The sequence below is a fragment of the Sus scrofa genome, chromosome 2, assembly GCF_000003025.6.
Source record: "Sus scrofa isolate TJ Tabasco breed Duroc chromosome 2, Sscrofa11.1, whole genome shotgun sequence".
NCBI lineage: Eukaryota > Metazoa > Chordata > Mammalia > Artiodactyla > Suidae > Sus > Sus scrofa.
The window spans coordinates 85,878,498-85,903,967 of record NC_010444.4 but is presented as its reverse complement, the minus strand read 5'-3'; the positions used below and the strand labels follow the sequence as shown (position 1 = coordinate 85,903,967).

Below are 25,470 nucleotides of genomic sequence, written 5' to 3'. Positions count from 1 at the left end.
GCTCTTGGATTAGAAGAATCAACATTATCAAAATGACTATCCTACATAAGGCAATCTACAGATTCAGTGCAGTCCTTATCAAATTACCAAAGACAATTTTCACAGATCCAGAACAAGATATTTTAAAGTTTGTTTGGAAGCACAAAAAACCCAGAACAGCCAAAGCCATCCTGAGAAAGAAAAATGAAGTTGGAGGAATCAGACTACACTGCAAAGCCACAATCATTAAAACAGCATGGGTACTGGCACAAAAACAGAAATATATATCAGTGGAACAGGACAGAAAGCCCAGAATTAAACCCACACATCTACAGTTAACTAATCTATGATAAAGGAGGCAAGATATACAATGGAGAAAAGACAGTTCCTTCAATACGTGGTGCTGGGAAAACTGGACAGCCACATGGAAAAGAATGAAATTAGAACAGTCCCTAACACCATTCACAAAAATACACTCAAAATGAAATAAAGACCTAAGACCAGATACTACAAGACTCTTTGAGGAAAACATAGGCCAAACACTCTCTGACATAAACCACAGCTATGTCTTCTCAGATGTACCTCCTAGAGTAATGACAATAAAAACAAAAATAAACAAACGGGACCTAATTAAACTTAAAAGTTTTTGCACAGCAAAGGAAACCCTAAACAAAACTAAAAGACAGCTCACAGAATGGGAGAAAATCTCTGCAAGTGAAATGACTGACAAGGGATTAATCTCCGAAATATATAAACACCTCCTACAGCTCAATACCAAAAAACAAACAATCCTATCAAAAAATGGGCAGAAAATCTAAACAATTATCCAAAAACAAACAGATGGCCAAAAACACATTAAAGGATGTTCAACATCACTAATTATTAGAGAATGCCAATCAAAACTACTATGAGGTACCACCTTACATCAGCCAAAGAGCCATCATCAAAAAGTTTACAAACAATAAATGCTGGAAAAAGTGTGGAGAAAGGGAACCCTCTTACACTGTCGGTAGGAATGTAAACTGATACAACCACTGTGGAAAACAGTTTGGAAATTCCACAAAAAACTAAAAATTACTATTTGATCCAGCAATCCCACTCCTGGGCATCTATCAAGAGAAAACCATGACTAGAAAAAAATTCATGTACCCCAATGTTCACTGCAGCACTATATACAACAGCCAAGACATGGAAGCAACCTAAATGTCCATCAAAAGAGAAGATAATGAAGATGTGGAACATACACATGATAGAATATTACTCAGACATAAAAAGAATGAAATAATGGCATTTGCAGTAACAAGGATGGACCTAGAAATTATCACGCTAAGTGATGTTAGTCAGTGAGACACAAACATCATATGCTTTCACTTATATGTGGAATCTAAAAAAAGGATGCAATGAACTTCTTTGCAGAACAGAAACTGACTCAGAATTTGAAAAACTTATGGTTTTCAAAGGAGACAGGTTGTGGGGGGAGGGATGGGCAGGGGGTTTAGGATGTAAAACTGGGTTGTGATGATGGCTGTACAACTATAAATATAATAAAATTCAGTGAGAAAAATAATCATATAAATAATTATGAAGGCTATCCTTATACATAAAAAATACGAACATTCTTTTTTTTTTTTGGTCTTTTTGTCTTTTCTAGGGCCGCACCCGTGGCATATGGAGGTTCCCAAGCTAGTGGTCTAATAGAGCTGTAATTGCCAGCCTAGACCACAGCCACAGCAATGCAAGATCCAAGCTGCATCTGCAACCTACACCACAGCTCACAGCAACGCCGGACCCTTAACCCACTGAGCAAGGCCAGGGACCAAACCCACAACCTCATGGTTCCTAGTCAGATTCATTAACCACTGAGCCACGATGGGAACTCCAAAAAATACGAACATTTTTATGGTTATTGACACAATCTATTTTTCCAAACTATACCAATTTACACTAATAAATATATATGACACTATATTTACTAGCAATAGATTTTTTTTTCTTTTTCTTTTTTTTAAATTTTATTTATTTATTTATTTGCCCCACCCCAGGCATATGGAAGTTTCTGGGCCAGGGATCGAACCCTCCCCACAGCTGTGACCTGACCAATAGGATTCTAACAAGCTGGGCCACAAGAGAACTCCAACAATGAATTTTTTTCATGTTTGCTATGTGGTAGGAAGTTTTTCGGTATAACTAATAAAGCTGAACTTTGAGCTTAATCTACTTACAAACTGTGTTTTGCTTTTATTTTGAATTGTGCAATGACATCAACTTTTCAACTGATGGTCTGAAAGTTCTTCTTCCAAATTACATAACACAAGAGTATTTTTATCTGCCATAAATCTACCTGCTTCAAACTTAAAGAAATTTCTTCTACTTCAAGTGAAAAGTCCATGTTTGTTTGTCCCATGTGAAAGCTTCTTGGTTGATAGATTCTGATACCTTGTTATTATAATAAGTAGGTTTAAAAATGCAGTTACTAAATGATTTTCAGTTTCTTCAAAAATTTTGCCTTAATTATGATATTACCATTATGTAAATTTTTTAAATTATGAAGATATTACCTTTTCCTCATTTGTTGTAGAAGAATCTGGATCTTTTCTTTTCTTCTTCAGTTTTTTATCTTTACTTTGTTTTGTGCCAGAAGTTTGATAAGGTTGCAAATCTACACGAGAATGAAACTGATATCGACCACTTTCCACATCACAGTAGTAATAAATTCCAGTGGAGGGATCATAATAGAGTTGATTTTCCTTTCAAAATCAAGAAAAGAGTAAGTTCTATTCATGTAAGATGAAATAAAAGAGAAAAACAATAGAAATGCCAAATATATTCAAATGTAGTAAATGTTTCTTTTAAGAACTACAGTATTTTGTGGAGATAATGAATAAAGATTACAGAATGAAAAATGCTTGAAATTTTCCAAAATATTTTCCCATTCAATATCTGCTCTAATTTTCCTAGTATGAAAAATGAATCCATTTAATATATATTAAATTAAATCTCAAGAAATTGCCAATATTTGACCATTTTTTCACTTATAGAATCAGCAAGTTCAACAAGAAACCTTTCAGAAATCACGAAAACTAAGGTATGCATCAGAAAAAGCCAATCACATAAAAAACAGTTCCAGACTCATTCTCCACATAATACATAGTAATGGTTTGGTAGTTAAAACTTCTAAACTTTCCTCTCAATGTTATAAAACCAAGATTTAGCTTTTAATATTCATGATTCAAAGCTCTCAAGAAAAACCTGAAAATAAAATTAAACTCATGAAGGAATTCCCATCATGGCTCAGCGGAAACAAATCTGACTAGCATCCATGAGGATGCAAGTTTGATATTTGGCCTCACTTAGTGGCTTAAGGATTTGGGGTTGCTGTGAGCTATGGTGCAGGTCACAGAGGTGGCTTGGATCTGGCACTCCTGTTGCTGTGGCTCTGGAGTAGGCCAGCGGCTACAGCTCTGATTTGACCCCTAGCCTGGGAACTTCCATATGCTTCCGGTGAGGCCCTTAAAAAAAAAAAAAATTAAGCTCATGAACACCACAACATAACATTCCATATAAAGAAATCAATAAGCAACTGTCTTCACTAATCAATTCTATGCTAAGTAACTAAGTAAGACTTACAACAGCAATGCAAGATAGAATTTTGGTAAATTATGGATAAAAATTAAAACGATAAAATTATGTGCTCACCTGCATTTATTAGCTACTGGCCAGTACTCTATAACCAAAATTTAATTAAACAGTCTATATCTTATTTACATCATAAATCCATGCAAATCAGACCTAGAAACATCTTATGATACACTGAGTTTAAGCACCTAAAGCTTCCTAAAAAATAATTCATTTTTCTAACTGTTGATCAACTAACTATTGATACTATGGCAATTTATTATCTTTAATTCATTTTGTAATCTCTTACTAAAATATTGAGAATTCTATCTTTCCCTTAACTACAAAACTGAATGGAAGCTCTCCAAACTTTATTTCCAGTGATAACAGAACTTTTACAACTCAAATCTTTTCAATCTGATCTTTCAGCCCAAAACAGACATTTGCAAGTATCTAAGAAAAATTTCATTTAATAAAATGAAAACTAGCACAATAAAAATGGCAAAACAATGAAGTTCTTACTCTAGAGACAACCTTCAGAATGTAATTAACCATTTACAGGATACAGGTCAAGAGGAAAGTTATAGAAGAATGACAAAGACTAAGCCATATACTTAGAATTTCGAATTTCTCTAAAAACCAATTAGCTATTCTCTTTAATAATATCGTTTTATTAAAAAAATTTTTTTTTCTTTTTAGGGTCACACCTACAGTATATGGAAGTTCCCAGGCTAGAGGCTGAATCAGAGCTGCAGTTGCCGGCCTATGCCTTGGCAACAGCCACACCAGACGTGAGCCACATTTTGCTACCTATGCTGCAGCTTGTGGCAACGCCAGATCCTTAACCCACTGAGAGAGGCCTGAGATTGAATCCGCAACCTCATGGCCACTACATCTAGTTCTTAACCCACTGAGCCACAATGGGAACTCCTGGCAATGAGATTTTAAACATTAATTTTCTGGGTATTAAGTAGCATTGTCAATTAGCATATTCCTGTGAAAGAAAACCCTCTCTTTATAAAGTGTTTACACATTACTATACTAAATGCAAACCGACAAACCGCTGTTAGTTTAAGATGTTTACTGTTATCACTACATTCCCTAGATTAGTTAACAACATCTTCAGTAATTGGAATGGTGAATATCTGCTCCACTTTGCAGCACTACATTCTGTAATTCCTGAGGACCACATCATATGTCTAGGCCACTGAGGTTGAGGTATGTGGGAAAAAATCCAATTAAGACCTTCAAGAGTCATAATACTATATTATAAAATCAAGAACTTTATTTTCTGATTTTATTCTAGTCAGTGATACATTGTATTTCTGATTCCACACTAATTCCTTAGTTCTCGCTGTTAACAGATTGATTTTTAAAAAGTGAAATGCTCAGAGTTCCCACTGTGGCACAGTGGGTTAAGAATCCGACCACAGCAGCTCAGGCTGCTATGGAGGTGAAGGTTTAATCCCCAGCCTGGTGCAGTGGGTTAAGGATCTGGTGGTGTTGTAGCTGTGGCATAGGTCACAGCTGAGGCTCAGATTCAATCCCTGGCCTGGGAACTTTTATAAGCCATGGGAACAGCCATTTAAAAAAGAAAAAAAAAAAAGTGAAATGCTTAAAAGCCACAGAATATAAAACAATAACTAATTATAAACATGCTATAAAAAATTTAAGAAATAGACTCCTTTATGGCCTAAAAAGGATTTATAAAAATATAAGTATATGAGACAATTTTTAAAAAAATCTCACCCCAGGCCTAGAATTAGCAATGTTATCTATTTATATATTCTATGAAAACATGTTAGTTTAGGTTCTTAAACATTTTACAAAATGTAGTAAATTGTCTGTTTTTATTAATAAATATGCTAATATCTTTGGATGTTACTTTATACATAAAAGGTTATTATACCTCTCTAAAATATTAATCTATAATAACACAAGTAACTTTAACTTAATTAAGAACCCAGAAGTTTATTATCTTAAGCTATTTTACAAATCTTACTCTTGTCAAACAGCTTTGAACAATTTTTGCATGTAGCTCTCTGCTTTTCTTTTCCTTTTTTTTTTTTTTTTGTCTTTTTGTCTTTTCTAGGGCCACTCCACAGCATATGGAGTTTCCCAGGGTAGGGGTCTGATCTGAGCTGTATGCGCCAGCCTATGCCACAGCCACAGCAATGCTGGATCCAAGCTGTGTCTGTGACCTACACCACAGCTCATGGAAATGCTGGATCTTTAACCCACTGAGCAAGGCCAGGGATCAAACCTGCAATCTCAGGATTCTTAATCAGATTCATTAACCACTGAGCCATGACAGGAACTCTGCTCCCTGCTTTTCTTAAGTTAACTGAGAGTTCAATACAACTACAGCATAGTATAGTATTAAAAGATCTAAGATACTTACAGAGTCATAATAAAATCCAGTGCTGTGATCAAAATACAATCCAGTATTCTCATCGTAACTAAATCCTGTCTGTGATACAGCAGCTTCTGCTGCAGCTCTCAAACTCTCAGCTAATGATGAACCTTCCAAGGATGTATCTTCTGTTGCCAACACAGATGCTGGCTCCTAGGTAAGATACAGTCATGTCACATAAAACATTCTTGCATCCATTTAAAAGTTGGCAGAATTTGAAACAATAAACACCTAAAAGCTATTTTGAATAATAAGACCTCAATTTCTGCAATGGAAAAGGATGGCCATCAATTACAATGTGATTCACTTTTAAAAATATGAACCAGTGTTATCAGTTAATTCAATTCTGAAACAGTTCGAAAGACACTAAAAATGAGTGAGTGAGCATTATTCAAAAATAAATGCCTGATACCATAATGAAGCCATCCATAAAATACAGCCTGAAATATTCTTTAAGACAAATGATCTGGATTCTTCAATAATCTCAGGTTCGAGGGGGAAATTTTTAGAAAAAAAGATGGAGAAGAAAGCTATAAATTACATGAGCTATATTACACATCAAGTAGTTGTATGAACCTTACTGGTATCTGGATTCAAACAAGCTGTAGCAACAAATTTATAAAACCTTCTGGGAAATTTAAACAGTAGCAAGATATCTGACATAAAGGAAGCAATAAAAAAAAAAAACTGATGTGAACATATTGTGGTTGTTGAAAATTTTTTGGTTAAGACATACTGACAAATTTTCTTTGTTTTAGTTTATGTAAATCATACACATATTTGTGGAACACGAGAGAGGAGGAAAACAATCACACATATGAACAAGTTCTAATTTTTGTTTCTCAAAAACTGTATTATTCACTACATAATTACACACAGAATTTTACAATCCTTGTATATGTTGTGATGAACCAAATAAGTCTATTTCTCTACATAATAAAAATGAAGGACAAGTTCTTGAGCATCATCAGCTTCAAGTTAAATATTTTATTACCTGTGAATTTGAGACAAAATGGTCCTCTTGTCCACATTTGACACTTTCTGTTACATCAGTACCAGCATAAGCATCATTTTCTACATGTGCCTGGTCTTTAGAATTAAAAGTAGAAGCTTCGATATCCTGATCTTCCTGAACTGAGGGTTCAGATGCTTTATTTGGAAGATTAACATCATTATAGTATGTCTGATAATAATAATCTATTGTAAAAACAAATTAAGTGATATCATATTAGAATAGTATATATAAAAAGGACTTAATTCCAAAACATTGGCATTGAACACAAAGGAGCACATATTGTAAACAAATCATATTTTTAGAATTATACACATTTTAACAGATGAAAATAAATGCTGCAAGTAAATGTGCAGACATACATATCTTTGATTCTAACATCACCTTTAGTACACCTGGTGTCAAGCTAAAAAGAAAAAAATTGGTAAGCTGATTTGGATTTTCCATAGCAAGCGTAAAAAAAGAAAACACAGGTTGTGTTCTGTCAAAAAAAAAAAGAAGCAATTCTTAACTTCTAACCATACACCTTAGTATCACTATCAAATGACAATGGACAAAAGGCATGTCAAGGGCTGATTTTTCTGTCAAATTTCATGATGCTGATTTTTTAAAAATATAATATCAGATACATAATAGTAACACTATTGCTATGTTTAGCAATTTAGCGAAGTTGTATACTGAATAAAACAATGCAAAATGGAATGGGAAAGATCATTTCTTGTGACCCTATTTATTAAACTTGGTTGCTCAAGTTATTTTGCCTCCCAACATAATGCCAATGATGAGGCCACGGTTGCAGGCTCACCATTCCCAGAAGGGACTAAGAGACTGACAACGAGTTGATGCTAAGTGGAATCCATCAACAAGAAAACACGCCCCCCCTCCACGTCACAAGCAAAGCCAACTGAGAATAGATGGCTTACTACATAGCAAAAATTACACAGTGAATATGCCACCAAAAACATATTAGCAATATTATGTATTTATAGGAATAGACAATACAGTTCTACTTTCCCACCAAAAGAGTAAACAGATTTTCTGAAAACATCAAGTCCTAAGAAGAAAAGTTAACTTTGTAAGAGCTCTCCTATTCATCTAGATGTTTTTAAATTTAAAGAAAACCCCACATTAGCATGATTTGGATGTAACAGTAGTAGGATATCTTTACAATAAGCTCAATACCTGAGATTGACCAAGGAGGGTGGTTCTCTGTTTGTACTTCCACATCAGACTTATTATTATCTTCGTTTCTCCCACAATGGAGTATTTTACTGAGCTCTTCTACCTGAAAGAAAAAGAGGCTTTAGGAAAAATAAACCATATAGCAATCTAATAATATACACACCATTCTCCTGAAATTACAAGAATTATTTTTCTTGGTAACAGTTTGGAGAAGTACCAAAGCAGCTAATTTCCTTTTCAGAAAAACTAAAAGTACTTTAGTTGGCTCTTGCCTTTTACATTTGCAGAGGGAGATGTTTTTATTCTTACACTCTCTTGATAAACCTCCAATTATCACCTCCAAAAAACTGACTAAATTAGTAAGACTTTGTGAACAAGATACTTTACTTCTAATAAATGTTTTTACACTAAAATTTTAATGATCATGAGTTCCCACTGTGATTCAGCAGTAACGAATCCAACTAGAATCCACGAGGATGTAGATTCGATCCCTGGCCTCACTCAGTGGGTTAAGGATTCAGCATTGCCATGAGCTGTGGGGTGGGTCGCAGACATGGCTCAGATCCCACGTTGCTGTGGCTGTGGCATAGGCCAGCAGCTGTAGCTCTGATTCAACTCCTAACCAGGGAACACCGGATTCAAATCCTAACCAGGGAACCCCGTAAGTGCAGCCCTAGAAAAAAAAAATTGGGGAGTTCCCGTTGTGGTGAATCAGAAATGAATCCAACTGGGAACCATGAGGTTGTGGGTTCCATCCCTGGCTTGATCAGTGGGTTAAGGATTCGGTGTTGCCGTGAGCTGTGGTGTAGGTCACACATGTGCCTCGGATCTGGCATTGCTGTGGCTGTGGCATAGGCTGGCAGCTGCAGCTCCAATTAGACCCCTACCTGGGGGTCTAAAAAGCAAAAACAAACAAACAAACAAAATTGATCAGCAGTTCTCCCTAAGAAGAACTAAATGGCTGAATTATCTAGTATCAGTGTTCTCCACCTAGAGTTAAGCATTCACTTAAATAATGCTACTCATACTCTAAGTATTTTTTCTTGAAATAGTAATCATATAACTAAATAACTGCAGCAGAAGGAAACAGAGGTAACTGCCTCAGAGGGGCAGTTGTCCTCCCTGTGTGTCATCGAATACCAACGCCAGAGCAACACAGTATGAAGACACCTATAAACAGATGAAGAGCAGCCTCATCAATACATCTCAGTCAGACAGAATCCTCATGTGAGGCAGTATTATAAGCATGAAACTAAGAAACAAGCTTCCAAGTATTTCTTTAATGATACATAAAGCTTACAAAGAGAAAGCTGATAAGACTGATTACATAGATTACATACTTCATAAAATTATCACATCTGCTACTACTACCAGGGTTGGAACTAGGGTGAAGCAAGCAGGATACCTAGGGCACAAAATTTAAGCAGGCACTCAATATACTCTCAGCTTCATGCAAGTGTAGGATCTGTACCTGAAAATAAGCGCCCCTTTAAATTTTTCACCCTAGGCTACTGATTGCCTTGCTCCAGTCCTAGCTCTGGCTACTAGCACTATTACTGTAAACAAGATCTTTTTTTTATTTAGTATCTGCTGCATGTTAGGCACTGTACTTGGTCTCATTCATTCTTGCAACCACCTTACAAATTAGTTGTCCTAATCTGCATTTTATATACGAGGAATAAAGAGATAAAGTAATTTGCACAAGGTTTACTAACTCCAAAGCCTTTACATGTTGTATTTTCCTGCTAGTTCACCTTCAATTCTCAAGCCAAATTTTTACTGCTCCAGATAAAACATTATTTAGTAGTTGGGAATGACAGTTAATAACCAAACTCCACCCATCATCAGGGGAAGCTGACTAGAAAGAGAGTAAAAAGGAGTTATTTCAGTCACTAATAGAGTTAAGCCTTCCTATTCCTTCCAACTTTTTATGTTAGACTACTATCAAATTAACCCTAATTTGACTACTATCAAATTAACCCTAACGCTGGCTCTTCAAAGATTAGTAAAAACGTTTGCTTTTAGGATCTCTATACAGGCAGTACTTTTACAATTGAGAATTCTAAAAAGGGGACAAAAACCAAGTAGGAGGCATAATTCTCCCAGACTTCAGACATTATTACAAAGCTACAGTAATCAAGACAGTGTGATACTGATACCAAAACAGACACACAGACCAATGCAACACAACAGGGAACTTAGAAATAAACCCAGACACCTACTGTCAATTAATCTTTGACAAAGGAGGCAAGAATATAAAATGGGGAAAAGACAGTCTTTTCAGCAAGTATTGCTGGGAAACTGGACAGCGGCATGGAAATCGATGAAACTAGAACACACTCTCACATCGTGCACAAAAATAAACTCAAAATGGCTTAAAGACTTAAACATAAGACAAGACACCATCAAAATCCTAGAAGACAACATAGGCAAAACATTTTCTGACATCAACCAGACAAATGCTTTCTTAGATCAGTCTCCTATGGCTACAGAAACAAAAGCAAAAATAAACCAATGGGACCTAATCAAACTGACAAGCTTTTGCACAGCAAAGGAAATCATAAAAAAAAAAAAAGACCAAATAAGGAATGGAAGAAAATAGTTTCAAATGAGGCAGCTGATGAGAGCTTAATCTCTAAAATATACGAATAATTTATACAACTCAACAGCAAAAAAAACAACAAAAAAAACCCAACCACCCAATGGAAAAATGGGCAAAAAACCTGAATAGACATTTCTCCAAAGAAGATATACAGCTGGCCAACAGGCACATGAAAAAATGCTCAACATCATTGATTATTAGAGAAATGCAAATCAAAACTACTATGAGGTACTACCTCACACCAGTGAGAATGGCCATGATTAACATGTCAGCAAATAACAAATGCTGGAGAGGGTATGGAGAAAAGGGTACACTCCTACACTGTTGGTGGGAATGTAAACTGGTACAACCACTATGGAAAACAGTATGGAGGTACCTCAGAAAGCTAAATACAGAACTACCATATGAACCAGCAATCCCACTCTCAGGCAAATATCTGGACAAAACTTTAATTCAAAAAGATACATGCACCCCTATACCCACTGCAGCACTATTCACAATAGCCAAGACATGGAAACAACATAAATGTCCATTGATAGATGAATGGATTAAGAAGATGTGGTATATATACACAGTGGAATACTACCAAGCCATAAAAAGAACAAAATAATGCCATTTGCAGCAACATTAATGGAACTAGAGACTCTCATACTTAAGTGTAGTAGGTCAGAAAGAGAAAGGCAAATACCACATGATATCACTTATACCTGGAATCTAATATACAGCACAAATGAACCTTTCCACAGAAAAGGAACTCATGGACCTGGAGAATAGACTTGTGGTTGCCAAGGGGGAAGGGGAGGGATTGGGATGGACTGGGAGTTTGGGGTTAATAGATGTAAACTATTGTATTTGGAGTAGATAAGCAATGATATCCTGCTGTATAGCACTGGGAACTATATCTAGTCACTTGTGATGGAACATGATGGAGGATAATGTGAGAAGAACATATACGTATGATGGGTCACTTCGCTATACAGTAGAAACTGAAAGAACACTGTAAATTAACTAATGGAAAAAATAAAAATCATTAAAAAATACAATTATAAACGAGTTTTTTTAAAGGTTATCCTTATAGCAGAAATTGCCACATTGTAAATCAACTACACTTTAATAACAAAATAAAAAATAAAGGCTATTCTTTTTAGTATCCCTTTCCCCAGGTATTTTAACCATATTTTGTAGTCTCCTAGCCCAGTCATCATGCATTGCAAGTGTTCAATAGCTGTTGCAAAAACAAACAAATTTTCTATAATGTCATGTTAACAACTCTACACAATGGGCACAGGACGTCACTGCAACTCCATGGTTATTTTCATAGATTATTTGATAACAGAGCATAACAAAGTCTGATGACGTTTGTATGTCCAGCCTACACAAGGGGTTTTAGGAAATGTACCGGTAGAGTACAAAGGACAAGACGACAGCCCACGTGAAATTAATAATTAAGTGTAAATAACTTGTCGAGAAAAAGTGCAACTGATCAACAAATTAGAAAAAATATTAGGCTCCTGTTTAAAATTTGAAAAAAAGTGGGTCTAAGTATTTGTTCATATTGTATTTTATGAAAACGAAATTGGCAGCTTAGTGTCTCAAAGACAGTTTTATCTTCCCTTTCACCAGACAACTCAAGATAAATGCCCAAAACAACCTCACACATATGTGGCCTTCAAGACTGTGCAAAACCGTTAACAGTTTGTTCAGGCTTTATCTGATTTAACCTTCACCAGTATGGTTCCAGCGTTCTCATTTACTGAGGATCAGTATTAGTTCACGCATCTAGTGAATAATAAATGGAATTCTGATTGAAATCCGGCCCTTTAACAAACCCAAAAGTGGGCTAGAAGAAAACATTACAAATGTGCCTGCTGCCAATGGGACTTTACAAGGGAGAATGAAGTCTCAAGTAATTGCAGCTCACCCACTTAGTCTAAATCGAGTACCCGAACTCTTAAATGTTTGTTCCAAATGTACTTGGAGTTATAATCGCACTAAACTTTTCATTCTCTGGGATACTCTACAAAGTAGTCCTGAGCACTGCCAAGGAGCCCTTCTGAGACTATCGGAGACTTTGAAGGCCTCGCCTTGGGCCGGATGGGGCGCGGGGCTGGAGAAGGATCGAGCACCTGGGTGCGGAGCTCCTGGTTATTGCTCTCGGCGCTCTGGTACAGCCGTTCTGTGTGATGCAACAGCTTCTCGATCTCCCTCACTTGCCGCTTGCAGCTCCGCAGCTCGCGTTCCAACTTCTCCACCTTCCGCCTCAGCTGGGCCAGCTCTGGCTCGGGAGAGGGAGGCGGCGACGGCGACAACGAAGGCGACGGCGCCTCGGAGGCCATGGGTCCGGCGCGAGACGGCCCGTGGGCGCGGAGGAGCTGCACTCAGGCTGAGGCGGACGCCGGTTGGCCCAGGAGCCACGGGAGCGCGCGAGCAGCGAAAGGCGGCCTCATACCCACCCGGCCGCGGCGGCCCCTGTCCATGACGCCCAAAAGGTTATCTGTAGCCAAGAGGCACTGCGGGCAACGAGCCAGGGGACGGAAATGGGCACGGCCCAATCCGCCCGGCTTTGAAAAGTAAAACTTTATTGGTAACAACCTGCCCCAGTGACCGAATAAGCGGCAGAAACGCCGGAGATAGGAAAGACCAGAGAAAACGAGGCCAGAAGCTTTCCGAGATATCCGTCCGTTTCTGGGCTGAGCCGGAAACGATGGTGCCGGCGGTGGGCGGGGCCGAGACGGGAAAGGAAGCGACGGGAGACGGGAAGGGCCTCACGATGCACATGCGCACTTCTCCTGTCTGCGCGGTTGAGGGGCGGGGCTGTAGGTGTTGTGCAGAGCTGGTAGGAAATCTTCTGTTGTTGCCCGGGAGAGATAAAGGGAAGATGGCTGGCTCCTCTTGTGGCCTCAGGCTTTGTACCCTTTGCCACTTTCAAAATGTTTTCAAGCTTTTTGGCACGGAGTGTACTTCCTAGCTCCTCATTTTACAGTTGAGAACAGTGACTCTCCAAGAAATGATTTGCCAAGGTGTATAGAATTAATGTTAAACCGAGACTGGAAGGATGTGTTCTCATGCTCTGTCACTTACTGATTCTGCGCCTTCCGTGAGTTTAGGTCCCCAGGAAAAGAAAGCAAATTCTTATAGGTCAGACTTGAAAAGAGGAGCATTCCCGGTAGAAAAATAAACACGATTCTGTCAAAGCAGAAAAGAAAATTTATCTGTTTCGGTGTGTCTCTTTGCTTGGTGTTTTGTCTCCATGAAACTGGTATTTGTTCACAGGCTTTTAAACTGATGAGGGCTTTTTGGAACGCACTTCCTTCCTTAGCCAAGATCATTAAAAATCAGAGCCTGAGCTTGGAATGCTGAGTCTGGGACCTCTGGAGGTCCTGTCCTTGGAACGCATTTCCTTCCTTAGCCAAGGTTATTCAGAATCAGAGCCTGAGCTTGGACTGCTGAGCCTGGGACCTCCGGAGGTCCTGTCCTTGGAACGCATTTCCTTCCTTAGCCAAGGTCATTTAGAATCAGAGCCTGAACTTGGACTGCTGGGCCTGGGACCTCTGGAGGTCCTGTCCCAGGGCCCAGCACTGGCCTGTCACAGAGCAGGTATCCTTAAATATGTGCTGAAAAGAAGAATCCTGTTTGATGCTCTCGTTCAGTGACTGCTCTGTGTGCTTTTTTGTCCTGTGCACTGCCCACAAGTTAAGTCTGTGTGTGGTGAGCTCTCCAACGGGGACCTGCCCTTCCTATGTCCTACACTCATTATATCTTAGGCTTTAAGAGCCCTTCAGCAAGGCACTCTACACTCAAGTAGACACATTAGCCCATGGATGGCTCTTCTCTTTTACTGTTTTTGTTTTTTGATTTTGGGTTTTGTGTTCGTGTTGTTCCATAGCCCCAGTCCCATTAGCTCCTTTCTGCCACTATGGGCACCCACCCTCATGTGTCTCATATATGTCCTTAAATATAAATCTGTTCTCATCCTATGCTTTGTGTGTGTGAGATTCTTTTACACTAAGTGGTATTTGGTTTTAAATCTTACACTGTTTCTTATTTTTTCCACACTAAAGATGTTTTTAAAGTTTATATACATTGCTCTCTATACACGTGCTGCATAGTATTCCAAGGTACAGGTATACCACATTTTATTTTTCTATTATCCTAATTGTCCTCATCTAAGTTATCACCAATTCTCTATTAACACAATTGATACCACAGTGAAAATCCTTGTTCACACCACTTTGACCTGTGCCTTCTTTTCTTTGCAATATACAGCAAGGCATGTAATCTCTGGTTCATAGGGCAAAACATTTAATTTCACTATATTTGTCTAGATTGCTTTTCTGAATGTCTGTACAACTTTGCAGTCTCACCAACAGAGCACAGGGAGTTCTGTGTCCTGTACGTTCTCTCCAATACATAATATTAGTCCCTCTTATACTCTTGTGCCATTTTTATGAATGTAATATGGTATTTCGTTGTTGTTTTAATTGCAATTCTCTATGAGAGAATTTCATATATATTTGTTGAAATGGTGATTTGGACTTTCCCTTCCCTGAATTGCCTGTTCGCAGTTCTTGCTTGTTTCTTCCTTGTTCTTCTGCAGTTCTATAATCCACATATTGATCCTTTACCAGTTTTAGATACTGCAGATATCCTCTCCCAATCTGTCATATATCTGCTAAATCATTTGTGGTGTCTTTCATGGAACAGAAATGAAATTTTGCAGCCCTAAAAAGACAAAAAAAAAGTAATAATAATATATATTTTCTACATATATATATTCTTCTAAAATATAATTTTTGTTTGGTTGTTGTTACTTTTTTTTTTTTTCTGTCTTTTTAGGGCCAAACCCACAGCATATGAAGTTCCCAGGTTAGGAGTCGAATTTGAGCTACAGCTGCGAGCCTTTGAACAGCCACAGCATCATCAGATCCAAGATGTGTCTGTGATCTACACTGAAGCTCACAGCAACGCTGGATCCTTAACCCACTGAACAAGGCCAGGGATCAAACCCATGTCCTCATGGGTACCAGTTGGATTCATTACCACTGAGCCCCAACTCCTATAATATTATAACTTTAACCTTCACATTTAGTTCTCTACTTTAACTGGAGAGATTCAGAGGTATTTTTCCCACATACATTTATCATCTATCAAGTTCCCATAAATATGTGCATCCATGTCTGAGCTCTCTATTCCCTTCTGTTTGTCTATTAGCCAGAACTATTCTGTATTCAACACTTTGATTTTGTAGCTTTTTTTTTTTTTTTTTTTTTTTGCTTTTTAGGCCCGTACCTGTATGGAAATTCCCTGGCTAGGGGTTGAATCAGAGCTGCAGCTTCAGGTCTACACCATAGCCAGAGCAATGCCATATTCGAATCATATTTGCAATCTATGCCACAGCTCATGGCAAAGTTGGATCCTTAACCCACTGAACGAGGCCAGGGATCAAACCCAAATCCTTATGGATACTAGTTGGGCTCGTTTCCAATGAGCCACAACAGGAACTCCCTGTAGCATATCCTAACATATGGCAGAGCCAGTTCCTAATCTGCTTTTATTTTTCAAAACTGACTTATCCATGAACTTCTATTTTTCCATGTAAATTTTAGAATGAATTTGTTGAGTTCCTCAAACAATCCAATGGAATTTTTATTAAGATTGCATTGAATATATAGATTTATTGGGGAAAAATTAACATAAAACTTTACTGTGTTAAGCTATCTGACCTACACACATTTTTTTTGCTTCCATTAATTCATTCTTCTTTGTACTTTCATAGAGTTTTAATACTTTTTCAGAAAAAAAGTCTTAGACATTCTTTCTAAGGTATTTCCAAGGCATTCTATTTTATTGTGAATGAAATCTTTTTTTTTTTTTTAGTATTTTAGACAGAGAAAGAAAAGCTACAGTGATGGATCATTTTCTAGCTTGAACAGAGGTGGTACGGGCCACTGGAGAAGAGTATGTTACACAAGGGAAGGGTGCTTTAGTTGTGATTTTGTTGACCATATTGAGTTTGATGTGTCTTTGGGACCTCCAGCACAGATGGTCAATAGTAAGGAGCATTCTAGAAGCCTGTTTGAAGCTTAAGAAACCGATCTGGCTGTAGAACTAGTGCTGTGTAAAGCAAACACAAATGGCCCCAAGGGCCAAGGAGATAAAGCAAGTGAATACATGGGGCAGAGAGCAGCAGCTCTTCAGTTCTGGAGAACTGTGAACCCACATGGGAATGTGAATCCAGGGTTACAGAGCTTCTGATTTTTCAAGAAAAATCCAGGTCCTTGGATTTGTATGGGACCTCTGTTTAAACATAATGGCTCGAATTAGAAAAATAATTTCTATGCTATCAGGATGACATCCTCTTCCTGGTACATGCATGCTCCAGCGTCTTCTCATTTTTACCATCACTAACACTGCCGTCTTTGCGTCTCTCCTTCCCCTCTCATTGTTTCCTAATTTGTCTCTTTCTTTTTCTCTCTTGCCCCTTGATTTTATGATTTAGTTTGAAAAAGTTTAACTTTCTCTCTATATATATTCCTAGTCAATAATAAAGCTATTCTTTTCCAGGCAGCGATTCAAGTAAACCTGAAGTAAAATTTAATCTTCAGGCCTTTGATTATTTTGTGTGGTAGATGTTATGGAAATCACAGCAATGGCCCCTACTCTCTCTCTCTTTTTTTTTTTTTTTTTTTTTTTTTTGTCTTTTTGCCTTTTCCTAGAGCCGCTCCCACGACATATGGAGGTTCCCAGGCTAGGGGTCGAATTGGAGCTATAGCCGCCGGCCTACGCCACAGCCACAGCAATGTGGGATCCGAGCCACGTCTGCAACCTACACCACAGCTCACAGCAATGCCGGATCCTTAACCCACTGAGCGAGTCCAGGGATTGAACCTGCAACTTCATGGATACTAGTCGGGTTTGTTAACCACTACACCATGACGGGAACTCCCAGGGCCTCCACTCTTTATCCACCTGTAGTCACATCCTTTACCATGTGACTTTGTGGTTTCCTTCACGACAGAGGCCCTTCCCTCCACCTTTGCATCTGGGTCTGGCCATGTACTTTTCTTCAGCACATTGAATGAAGGGTGGGCCACTTCCCAGTCTTAGTATTTCTGCTTGCTTTCTTGGATTCCTGGCATTGCCATGAGAAGGGCCCACTGAGGCAAGTCTGCTGATCTCAGAAGAAGGAAAAAAACACCATGAAACAGATATGTTCCAGCTAAGATTCTCCAGCTAAAGCCAGCATAGAGCACTGGCTCCAGGAAACCCCCAGACAGTTTGCAATCCCCTCAGAGATGGGCCAGTCCCCACCCCTCCCCACGATTCTGAGAAATAATGAGTGGTGGTCATGTGAAGCCACTGAGTTAGAGGTATTTTGCATGCAGCAATAACAGATCGAGAGCCATTCTAGAAGCCTGCGGGTTTCAGCAGGCTGGAGTCCAAGCACTAAGGTATGAGGGCACAGTATTTCCTGCTTTTCTATAGTTTGTGTTACACCACTTGGCTTCTACGACAGACCTACACTGATACCTGTTTTAACTAACAGAAAAAAATCTAAAGAGGGCTTTCACTTAAAAAAAAAAAAAAAAAGGCAAAACGTGAAAATAATGCTCAGCATTTGATTTGCAGCACCCAGAGCAGCAAGAGAAGTGCCACCAAGCTCCTTCCCCAAGAATAATGCTCAGCATCAGCCTCCATAGCTTTCAACTGTGTCTGTGAACATCTGGGCTTTATAACATCACCATTTATTTCGCACATGATTAGCAAGATGTGTCCTACACTATCAGAGGAGCCTAAGAGAACTCACAGGGTGTTTTGCTTAGTGTAAAACTAGATGTAATTAAGTGTTTTGATGGTGAACAAACTAGACGTTGTGCATACCTTGAACTTGACTCCATCCATTCTTTGTAATCACTGCAGCCAGAGAGATTCTTCGAAGCTGCTGAAATTACTATTGCCTTCGCTAGTAGCAAAGTGGTCTCCTTTAGTTGGCATCCCATAACTGATGAAATGGAAAGTCTATTGCCTGAGTGGATTAATGGATGTACAAACATGTGGTGTTCAGTTAAGTTAGCTACACTTAAGGAGAAATTAGTCTTTTCGATAAGCTGAAACAGCACTAGACGATGGTTGTGAAAGTGTTGTGAAAGTATTATTTAAAAGCAGTCATGTGTGGTTTGACCAGTTTTTGAGATCAATGGAGTTTCGGAGCTGAAAAGTTACTGGACAGAGTGCTTCAGCTGATAACTGAAGCTGCCAGAAAGTCCCCAGAAGAACTGAAGGAAATAATTGCAGAAGGTGGTTATTCATATAAGCAAATGTTTAATTGCAAGGAAACTCCAATTTATTGGAAAAAGTTGCCAACCAAGATGTTAATTTTGAGAGAAGAAAAGCAGGCTAAGGGACACAAAGCATTGAAGGACAGGTTAATCCTAATGCCTATTATTATTATTATTATTATTTTGTCTTTTTAGGGCCGCACCCACAGCATATAGAAGTTCCCAGGCTAGGAGTCGAATTGGAGCTGCAGCTGTAGGCCCATGCCACAGCCACAGCAATGCGGGATCTGAGCCGCATTTGCAAACTACACCACAGCTCACGGCAACACCGGATCCTTGAACCACTGAGTGGGGCCACGGATCAAACCCATGCGCTCATGGATACCAGTCTGGTTTGTTACCACTAAGCCATGACGGGAACTCCCCCTAAGGCCTGTTATTAACACCACCAGTAATGCTGTCCTTAGGCCTCGACTGGGGTACCATTCAGAAAACCCAAGGGCACTTGAAGGCATTGCTAAGAATACACTTCCTGTTGTGTTTCCTTCACATCCAAGCGATTGGAATACCCAATTAGTATTTTTTCTGAGGACATGAATGCATATGTTAGTCCTTTTGTTGAAAAATACTGTAGAGAAAATCGTCACAGTGATAGGTATCTTTTGATTGTCAAAAATTGTGCTGCTCATCCACCTGGCATTACCAAGAATGGCAGTAACATTTGTGTTGTGTTCTTACCACGGAATGTGTCATTGCTACAACCATGTGGCCAAGACCTAATGGCCACAGTCAAGGCTTACTTTACACAAAATGCGATGCATTTTATTTTAAGCACAAAGCGGCAACTCTGAAGCATGTTTGTGAGAGACCTGGAAAGACTACAACATAAAATTGGTGTCTGTCAACCTTGAAGATGCTCTTGATAGGTTAATGGTCTCTAAGAGACATGGAATTTGAAGGAAAGTGTCCAAGCAATGAAGGATTTTAAAGACCAACAACAATAAATACAGCAAAAGGGACTTTGGTTTCGGAAGCTGTGTTTGTGGAAGTTGATGAAGATGATGTTGAAGAGGTTTTGACACTCCATGACCAAGAAGTGACAGGTAAGGAGGAACCCACCGTAAAGCACCTGGGTGAGCTTTCACTGTGACAGTGCTGCGGTGACTACAGAAAATCATGGCTACAATTTTGAAAAGCCACGTATGTTTAGGACAGGTTTGCACTGTTTTGAGCGCCTGACAAGTATGGTAAGTTGGAAAAGTGCATGAAGCCAATAGTCAAGCATATTGTCATATTTCAAGCCCTTCCATGTGAGCCCCTTCAGCCAGAGCAGACCACCAAACTCACAGTGAGGCAAGCAGACACAGAAGGTGTAGGTATTAGTGACCTACCTATCCTGATGGATTTAGATGAGGATGAGATATTACCAGGCGACCCTGTTCCTCTCTCACGCTTCCAACCACCCCAGCCTCCCACAACTCAGCCTCCCAGTGTGCTCGCTGTCTTCCTGCTTCTGATGAGTGAAACTACACTGGGCAATATACTATTTCTACTTTATCCAGCTGGTAGACTTATTGTATCACTCCCGCTTTTACAATATGTTAGTGGCGTTTTAAGTTTTGTCTATTACTTGCTATGATTTGGTAGGTTATTTGGGGGGTCTGGGAACAGTCAAACATTCATTTAAATTAATAGTAATTGTTTCTTCACTTGACACAATTTCAGCTTGTGGACAGTTTCATAGGTATACTCTACTTTCGGACAGTGAGGGAAACCTATATTCTGTAACAGAGGAATACTGCCAATTAACTAAACCTGATTTATAACCAGTTTCTTTTAGAGTATCATCAATTCCTTATTTAATGAACACTCACCTGTCATAATTTATGTTGAATCCGGTGGGTAGCCAACTCTTTCCTACCTGATTCTCCTGTTTGATGTCACCCAAGACTATCTGGGGAGCCATAGCATTTCGGTAGTTCTGATTTACTGCTCTATATTACTTTTGGTCAATAGACCATTACCTGTTCCCTCCCCCTGGAGACCCAAGGAAAAGAATGGGTGGGTGTAACACTAAAACACTGGAGTGATGGCAAAGGAAAGAAGCCAAGGGAAACTAGGCAGATCCATCTTCTCCACCCCCAACTGAAATAGTTACACTGTACGCCTTCATTGCATGTTTAAATAATGAGTAAAAAAAATTTACTGCATTGTAAATTTTCACATGCTGCCCCATTCCCCCTTCCCCCGCACTGTCCCCACTCTGCGTCCACATGCCTAATACAGAGTATGCCGACCCTTCAAGGAAAGTCTGTCTCCACCAGACCAATTCTAGATCTTTAAGATGAAAAAAAAAAAAATAAGTGCTTTAGATTAGAGCAGTACTTTCTCAAACTCAACAGTAAAGGACCAAAAAAAAATTTTTTTTTCCAATCTATCATAGCTTGATCCTTTTGTAAAACATAACAAAATGTGTGAATTGAATAGGAGAGGAAAGAGTAAGGGATGCAAGAAGTTTCTGAGTAGTATGAAACGATGACCCTTCAAGAGTTTGAGATGCAAGCTGATTTTTGTATTTAAAAAAAAAATTACTTGGCTATTTGAATTGTACTTTGAATACAACTGACAATTAGGTTGTTAGCATTAAAACTGGTACAAAATACAAAAAAAGTCAGCAATTGTACATCATTGCTAAATTCTTTCAAGGGTGTCCATTGCTAGCTGGTGCCTTTTGGGCATAAGAGCGAAGGTACCCAGATGGTTCTTTAAAAATCACTTAGGCCAGCTGATGCTGAACTATGCCTAATTGCCTACTGATGAGAACTGAGCTTCAGCCTGTAAAAAAAAACTTTTATTCAAAATGTTAAATTCATTCATTTTCTCACTGCCTCCAAAGTTCCTGGGACTCAAACTCCTTCTGGATGCAATTTTTAAGTGTGTTTTTGTGGCAGACACTACTAGTTATCAATTCAACAGCCATTCTCCCTTCTTTCTTACAGGGGAGCCCAAATTTTGTCAGGGCTGCAATACATGTAACTAAAAGTTTGTATTTCTCACCCTTCCTTAAATTTGGGTGACCATGTGACACAGTTATGGCCAAGGAAGTAGAAGTAGAACTCTAAAGGCAAGGCTCCTGGGAAGGCTGTTGCTTTCTAGTAACAAAGGACAGATTAAGCCTTTTACCTTTGCCTTTCTCTTTATTATTCTCCCTACCTGGAAAGTGGATATTATGCTGGAGATGGAGCAGCCCCATTGTAACCATGAGGCAGTTGTGAAAATGAACACCACATTGGAAGGAAAGCAAACCAGAAGGACAGGAAGATCCTGGGATGTTAATGAATGACACTGTGAACTGCCTATCTTTGGACTTCCTCTTTGAGCAGAAAAATAAACCATTTTTGGTTAAGTAATGGTGGGATTACTAGTTCATTGAGCCAATGTAAACCATTTTTGGTTAAGTAATGGTGGGATTACTAGTTCATTGAGCCAATGTAATGCCTAAAAGCTGATTATTTTTAGGTAGTGTAGTTTATCTACTTTGCTAGATGTCTTGGCAAGTTTTAATAACCTAACTTTTAAACGAGTCTTTACTACACTGGTCTCTAGACATACTTCATTCGAGTTTCAACTCAAGAAATGATTGCTTGGAGTTTCCCCTCGTAGCTCGGCAGTAACCAACCCAACTAGTATCCATGAGGACTTGGGTTTGATCCCTGGCCCTGCTCAGTGGGTTGAGGATCCTGTGTTGCTATGAGCTGCAGTGTAGGTCACAGACACAGCTTGGACCCAGCATTGCTGTGGCTGTGATGTAGGCTGGTAGCTGCAGCGCTGATTGGCTCCTAGCCTGGGAACCTCCATATGCTGTGGGTGTGGCCCTAAAAAGAAAAAAAAAGGGGTGGGGGGAATGATTGCTAATGAACTGACACTGTATCTAAGAACTTCTGAATTCCTGGTGCTGTTTTGATTAGCAATGGAGGATTTGAGGATATGCAGGATTTTTCTTAACCAACTTTTGTTCTTCCTCTATGTGATTGGCCTAGGAAAACTTCCAATTGAGAAACATTTCAGTCGGCTTAGAGATGAAAGTTTCAAATTCTCCAAACTTTTCTCCAGAATTCAAGCATTAATTAATGGACAAGTGTCCAGCAATTAATACTTTAAAATTTATTGGGAATTTGGCAAAAAAATTTTGATGAGTGTTTTCCAATCAGGGTGACATAAAAAATGTCCCTAGTGTGTTTTAAAGTTTTGGGTTTTTCTCCTTCCCCTTTGATAAATATTTATAAAAAGTATAGAAAAAACTGTATCCATGGTGGAAAGAAGTCACTTTGTGTGTGTGTGTGTGTGTTCGTGTGTGTGTGTGTGTGTGTGTGTTTGCATATGCGTCTGTGCACGCATAACGTGTACATGCTACATAGGTTCATTTGCAAATTATAATTGGTTACATTTGCAGACAACGTCAATTCAATTACTGCAAATGAGCAGTAATTTTGCTATGAACCTAAAACTCTCAAAAACAATACAATATATTAAAAATAAGTAGTAAGCAGAATACCTGTGTACTAAGGACCATCAGCATACCCCCAAGATAGCAAGCAAGTGTTCAGTGTATGCTTGCTGAATTGAATGGAAAGAACATGAAGAAGATGAGAGGACCCAAGTTATTTATAGACAGACGGCTGGAGTGGTGCAAAACTGTGGTACTCATAGAGTTTATGATCTGAAAAAAGTTATGCGAAATATTAACAATGTGTGATTTTTCTGTGATCTCACTGCTACTCAGCATGAGATGTGATCAGCATATAGATAGCAAGGACGCAGCCATCCTGCACTTGGCTCTTTTTACTGAGCCCAGGCTTGCTTTCCTCATCTTTAACTCTTCTCTTTCTTCTTATTCTATCTTCCTTCATAAACCTCAATGCAACTTTTCCAGTTGGCCATAACCAATTTATGAAACCATCATGCATAATGAAACCCTTAATCCTCTGGGTAAGAACCAGAAACTTGAGGGGCACAGGAGACCTACACATTTAACATGGTTCTGCCAATATTTTTCTTCATTTTTATTTCTAAAATGTGCATAAAATCTTTAAGAGAGGCTTTAAAGGCAAAATAAGGTAGCATCTATTTCTTTGACCTTTATTTATGGAATACCAGCTATGTGCCAGTCATGGTGGTGGGCTCTGGGCTTACCACAGTGAATGAAAATAGATTTAGCTAATTGTCATTTACAGTCTAGTGAGAGAGAAAGATATTAATCAGAAATCACACAAGTAGAAGTATAATTATAAAATGAGATTACCAGCATAGAACTATAACATCCATTGAATGCAAGTTACTCCATAGAACAACAAGTCTTAAAAATGTAATGAAACCTATGTTTTTAAAAAATGCTAAAAGAGTTCCCATTGTGATTCAGTGGTAACAAATCCGACTAGTGTCCATGAGGTTTCAGGTTCGACCCCTGGCTTTGCTCAGTGGTTTAAGCATCCGGCGTTGCTGTGAGCTGTGATGTAGGTCGTAGACGCGGCTTGGATCTGGCATTGCTGTGGCTGTGGCAGCTGTAGAGTTGCTATAGGTTGGCAGCTGTAGCTCCAATTGACCCCTAGCCTGGGAATTTCCACATACTGTGGGCAGGCCCTAAAAAGAAAAAAAACAAAAATCAACTCCCCCCCCCAAAAAAAACCCCACAAAACACTAAAGATTGACAGAGAAAATAGAGTAAAGGAAGTCTTGCAACAAAGTCTTTGGGTTGACTAATTAGATTAAAAAAAAGAAGAAAGCAAAGCAGATTCTCTTCTAGAGAACAAAACAGATGATTGAGATAGCATAAACACTCTTTCCTTATTAGGAAACATACTCAGAACCTTTCCCTCAGTTCTTCTCCACTCAGGCATTCTCCCCAGAGCAGTTAAGTTCAGTCAAGAGAGTGCAAAAATATGGCACAGATGAATCTATTTATGGAAAAGGAACAGAAACAGACTCACAAACATAGAGATCAGTCATGTGGTGGCCAAGGGGGAGGGAGAGAGAGTGGGATGGACTGGGGGTTTGGGGTTCGTAGATGCAAACTATTACATTTAGAATGGCTAAGCAGTGAGGTCCTGCTGTATAGTGCAGGGAAGTATATCCAATCACTTGCGGTAGAACATGATGATGAATAATATGAAAAAAAGAGTGTCTGTATATGTGTATGACTTGGTCACTGTGCAATACAGCAGAAATTGACAGAACATTGTAAATCAACTGTAATAAAACTTTTTTTAAAAAAGGTAATGTGGAGGAAATCCTGTAGTGGCTCAGTGGTTAACGAATCCGACTAGGAACTATGAGGTTACGGGTTCGATCCCTGGCCTCGCTCAGTGGGTTAAGGATCCGGCGTTGCTGT

General features: G+C 38.9%; 1 protein-coding gene across 1 annotated transcript in view; it reads right to left on the bottom strand.

Annotated features, from left to right (window-relative positions):
- AGGF1 (angiogenic factor with G-patch and FHA domains 1) overlaps nt 1-13,545 on the bottom strand; it is a 50,892-nt gene extending 37,347 nt beyond the window's left edge. The window contains exons 1-5 of the mRNA XM_003123715.5: nt 12,930-13,545; nt 8,202-8,304; nt 7,002-7,204; nt 5,996-6,160; nt 2,538-2,726 (exon numbers count right to left, since the gene is read on the bottom strand). Of these exons, the coding sequence (XP_003123763.1) occupies nt 2,538-2,726; nt 5,996-6,160; nt 7,002-7,204; nt 8,202-8,304; nt 12,930-13,139 (870 nt within the window). The 5' untranslated portion in view covers nt 13,140-13,545. The remainder of the gene's footprint in view (nt 1-2,537; nt 2,727-5,995; nt 6,161-7,001; nt 7,205-8,201; nt 8,305-12,929) is intronic.